Consider the following 5,566-nt stretch of genomic DNA (forward strand, 5'->3'; position numbering starts at 1 on the left):
GTAGATTACAGTAAAGAACTGTACAATTAACAGTATATTACTGGCAACAGTGTTGCCAGTATTTTACTGTAAAAAAACCTGGTAAGGTCTAACAGTGTATATATATATATATATATTAGGGCTGTCAGTTAAACGCGTTATTAACGGCGTTAACGCAAACCCATTTTAACGGCGTCAATTTTTTTATCGCGCGATTAACGCCTAGCAAACTTTGTAGTTTTTTATTTTTATTTTTTTTTTGACATGCTTTTGCAACAACTAGTAACGTTAGTACAACACCACCGGATCTAGCTAGACCGGAAACAAAACAACAGGCACGCCGCACACACTTGTTTGGGCTTGCGAGCCGGCCAAAGAGTGGACGAGAAGCCGCGTCTATGGACAACTTGTATCGCACATCAGACGCGTACTTTCTCAGTTTATGGCCAGCAATAAAAGGTGTGTGTACACTCATAGAGAATAATGTGTTCGAATTTTAAATACGAGGCGCTGCGCTTCGCTTCTCGTCCAGTGTGCGACCCCCTTTAACATTATGTTTTGAGTGGATGAATGATGAGCGTGAGACGCCGAAATGGATGCCAATAAGATTCTGAATGGAAAGTTTAATTTTAAAAAAGTGGCCAAAATGTTTCAGTTGACAAGACCAAAGTGATCTGTGTGTTTTGTCATTGTGAACTGAGCTATCATTGCAGCACGTCCAGTCTGAAATGGCCTACTACTTGATGGCCAAGCACACTGATTCGCTGATGCGAATTCTCCACCCCCTCGTCAATATTAGGACCTCGTCAGTATTTCTTTCACCCTTTTATTGATGGACAGTGTTACATTGTGTGAGAGATTATTTGCTCCAAGTGAGAATGTTAGTGTGAAATTGAACACTACAGTATGCCAATGTTGATTTCAAAAAGAAACATTTGCTCAAAGCAAGCCGATCCACTTTTCCATGTTGATAAGAGCATTAAAATGAGAAAAAATAATGGGACAAAAAGAAATCAAGAGACATTTAGAATAGATAAAAATGTGCGATTAATTGCGATTAATCGCGAGTTAACTATGACATTAATGCGATTAATCGCGATTAAATATTTTAATCGTTTGACAGCACTAATATATATATATATATATATATATATATATATATGGAGAAAAATCTAAATTCTTCCCAATTGCTTATAATAATTCACTTTACTGTTTATTATAATGCATGAATGGACCATGAATGTCCATTTCTTCACAGCTGGGTCATTCCTAATATTTGTAACACAGAATTTACTAAAAAGAAAGATTTTGAACAACTCACTGTAGCTGTGTCCGCCGGCATTTTGTCAGTCAAAAATAGTCGATCTCCGAATGTGAATGAACTGACTCTGAATTTTAGTATTGCTTCTTATATGAGCCAGGGCTCTACGCTCATTTTTTTACCAAGGAGTACATGCTTTGCAGGACGTTCACTTTGCAAGGTCTTCAGTCGTTTGGGCATTACAGGGGCGGCCAAGAAAAGGGCCATTCAATCCGCGAGCGAAGCCGCATAGAAGGCCACAAGGTGGCTTTGGATTAAGAGAGCTGATCCGTGGACTGCTACTGGGATACAAGTTGGGGTTTGATCAATCCCGGCTGGGTCGCCTGGGTGAGGGTGTATGATGTTGCGAGACCCGAAACACCCAATGGAACTCCTCAACAGAAGGCCCCTCATCCAGGCTGATCCTCATCAGGTCTTTGGTGGCAGCTTCTTGACGAAGTCTTAATGCGATTCTGCGCAGAGAAGCCTCGCTCACACTGGGCGGCTGAAATGGGCAGCACCAGCATAATCTGCACCAACTCCAGTATGTTCTAGAGAAAACATGATACTTTTCAATTTCATTTAAACTCTTACCATTAACTTATCAAAACCAACCTTAGAAGGAAACCATACGCAACCACTCAGTACTGTTGGCCTACCTTATAATCAAGCCTGTAGGGGTCCTTTGTCAACATGGTCTCCCACAGGCCACTGCAAGACTTGTCTTTGAAATTGTGGCTGACCAGGGTTTTCAGGCCCTGCCACTCATCCTGGATTGCAGTCAAGTTGCACCCCGATCTGCAAGTTTGAACAGAGCAAGTGAGTTTGCAAATATGCAAACATAACATTGTCTCAATGGCAATGCAGTGTCAAATAAATTCTTACCTCTCTAGAGGCTCCTTGAAATGCCTCACCAGGTCTGCCACATCATCATCACCAACGATGAAAAGGCTGGCCTTGTCTTCTGGCCATGTGTCAGGGTTTAGCACTCTGAAAGACTCCACTGGGGTCTGGGCACTCTCATCCTTCAGCAAACCACCAAACTTGGCTTTGCGGTCTCCCACGCGATGTTGATGGCTGCCTCCATGTGCTGCCTCAGCTGGGGATTAGTGAGGTCTGTGAATCCTTTCAGATTCCCCTTCAGTGTTATTCCCTAAAACAGAAATAACACACACGTCACACACACAGAGAGAGGCAGACAGACACTTACCAACACACAATTAAATATCTGGCCATTTGTCAGTCTCTATTTTTTTAAAGACTTCTCCAATCTTCACTGCATTCCTCTCCTTATCCTGTAATTGTTTGTATTGTATTGTGCAACGAAAACATTGATTCTCACACTGAGAATCTGTCTTAATCATCGATTTCTCTTACATCCTAAGAAACTCTCATCCTAACACACCTGGAATCTCCTCTCATCAGCCTGCTGCTGAGCGGGCACTGTCTGGATCTTCTCCAGCATGCCTCCTGCCTTTGCCCTAAACTTTAGTGCTTCCAGTCTGGTCACTGTCTTCCTCAACTCTGATGTGGCTTGGGGGAGGATCAGGTCATTCCTTTGCAAGGTGAGGCTAAGTGAGGATAGCTCCTCGAACATGTCAGAGAGAAAATGGCAGAATACAAAAATGTACATTCAGAACAACTGCCAGTAATTACCGTTATTTTACAGCCAATTTTGTATATAATGTTAATGTTGTATTTTATTTACCGGCCTTTTACACTATTACTGAATAGGCTAATAATGAAATGCGTTTTTTACGACAATGTGACGCGTGCGCGTGTTTCTCTCTCAGCATGACTTACACTCAGGTGCATGCGGCTTATTTTCTGGCAAATACCACAGACCAGTGGTTCCCAAACCTGTCCTGGAGGACCACTAAAACTGCACGTTTTCTTTGTCTCCCTAATCAAACACACCTGATTTAACTCATCAGCTCATTAACCCATGTGATAACGAGCTGATGAATTGAATCAGGTGTGTTTGATTAGGGAGACAAAAAAAACGTGCAGTGTTGGGGGTCCTTCAGGAGCAGGGTTGAAGAACACTGGCCTACACTGTAAAAATGAATACGCTATATCTAATCAATAAAATTGTGGCAACAGATTACAAGCAATATTATTAATTAAATTTAACAAATTAGAATTGAGTAATAATTAATCATATTAATTCCTTAAAAGGTAAAATGAGTTAAATTTACACAAAAAAAAAATGTAAATACATTTTTTTGTATTGCCAACATTGAAGACACCTGATGTTAACAAGCAGAATCACTGAAGGAGAAAACGGTAATTTTAGTGTTTGTTTTAGTTGGGCTCTTGATCTTAAATCAATTACTTTAGATTTTGTTTGGCTGCTGTACCTGAGTTATAACAGCTATATGAACAAATAGAAAAGGTGATATGATGGTGTTGGTTGTGTTTTAACATAATCATTATTTCACATTTAACCTGAATCTCTGAACTCATATAGATCCCATTATACTTGGGAACCTAATATGCCACCTAATTGATTTTAATTATAGCAGCACTGTTTTTGCACAGCATAATATTTTGAATTTTTACAATGTAATCCAAAGGATTTCTTAAACAAATCTCATATACAAAAAATATATATTTATTGTTTTAATTTCGTTTTTAGACACACAGACATCAATAATCAGCCTGTGCATACGCGAATGCTTGATGTCTGTGTGTGCCTACATAAAAACTTCTTTTAAGTTTTTTTTTTTTAATTGATTTGATCATATGGATTTCATTGAAAAGGCTAAAAATATGATGCTGTACAAGGACAGAGCTGCTATAATTAATAAAGTAAACCTTACTCATAATCTGGGCTCTATATGAGTTCAGTGATACAGGTTAAATGATTGTGAAATTATGATTATGTTAAAACACAACCAACACCATCATATCACCTTTTCTCTTTGTTCTTCTGGCTGTTATAACTCAGGTACAGCAGCCAAACAAAATCTCAAGTAAATGAGTTAAGGGTCAACTGCACAACTAAAACAAACACTGATCACCATAATGGTGACTTAAAATTACGGTTTTCTCCTTCAGTGATTCTGCTTGTTAACATCAGGTGTCTTCAATGTTGGCAATAAAAAAAAATTGTTTGATTTTTTTTTGTAAATTTTACTCATTTTAAATGGTTAACTTTTAAGGAATTAATTAATTTATTACTCAATTCTAATTTGTTAAATTTTATAATATTGCTTATAATCTGTTGCCACAATTTTATTGATTAGATATAGCGTATTCATTTTTACAGTGTACAGGAATATACTGTGAATTGACCCTTCACTAAGCCACGCCCAAAAACTGCCACAAGCCAATCGTGGCTTATCAACCGTAACTAGGCGCGGGAGGTCTGGCAAGCTTTCAAGCGAGGGAAACATGCCGAAGCGTTGTGCGTATGGATTGTGCAAATCTGATACCCGGCATCCTAAAAGTTTGGACGGGGGGGTGGGATTTTTTTCCCTTCCCGAAACCTAAAACTCAAGGGGAGAAATGCCGGGATGACAGGATTAACAAAAACACCTACGTTTGCTCCACGACGTGTGAGCAGTAGCCTGGCGCGCTAAAAATATAAACGGGATAATGTTATCATTGCAAAGTGGTCAGGCTAATGTCTTGTGTTAATTCCACAAGATTTATGGATAAGCTGTTTGATTTATAATTATTATATTATTTTCAAATTTTAGCTTCAATTTTGATTAAATTATTCTCCAATCGGTTGCATAGTATGTCGTGGACATATCCCTTGAATGCATACTGCAGTCCCTTTTGTCTTGCTCTCTAAGATATTTCACCTGTTCGCCAAAAATTACTAATTATCTCCTTGGGAATGTCTGAAACCAGTGCATACATACTGTAATAGACGTGCCAGGCGCGAAAGCTTGTCAGGCGTAGCAACAGTAACTAAGAAGGGCGGGGCTTAGTGAAGAGTCAATTATCAGCGCTCAAAATCGACACTCAGAGGCTGTTTTCACAATCACACCCTGTACCCTCATTCACTATTCCCTACATTAGTTCACTAATATAGTCCCCTTGACAGAGTGAATGAAAAGAAGTGAGTGAATTGAGACACTGATGAACACCTGATAAGCAGAATCACTGAAGGACAGAGAAACAAGAACAGAAAAAAGAGAAACACAAAAACTACAACTGACTTCCAGCCACACTGAGTGTGAAACCAGTTTACAAACCAGCTTAACATTATTTCTTTCATACATGTCCAAAAGTTTGTAATCACCATGATGTAGATCAGTATTTGCTTTAGTTGTG

The 5,566-nt window shown here is 39.0% G+C and overlaps 1 protein-coding gene across 1 annotated transcript; it reads right to left on the bottom strand.

Moving 5' to 3' along the window:
• Window positions 1-1,318: 1,318 nt before the first annotated feature.
• On the bottom strand, window positions 1,319-2,876 carry LOC311077968 (uncharacterized protein; the record flags this gene model as incomplete). Its single annotated transcript, XM_084106615.1, has 4 exons — window positions 1,319-1,830; window positions 1,939-2,077; window positions 2,165-2,378; window positions 2,681-2,876. The coding sequence occupies 4 exons, from the start codon at window positions 2,874-2,876 to the stop codon at window positions 1,690-1,692; spliced, it is 690 nt and encodes a 229-aa protein (XP_083962741.1). The 3' UTR covers window positions 1,319-1,689.
• Window positions 2,877-5,566: the final 2,690 nt, after the last annotated feature.

This window comes from Abramis brama (genome assembly GCF_963993115.1).
Source record: "Abramis brama genome assembly, chromosome: 2".
NCBI classification, from domain to species: domain Eukaryota; kingdom Metazoa; phylum Chordata; class Actinopteri; order Cypriniformes; family Leuciscidae; genus Abramis; species Abramis brama.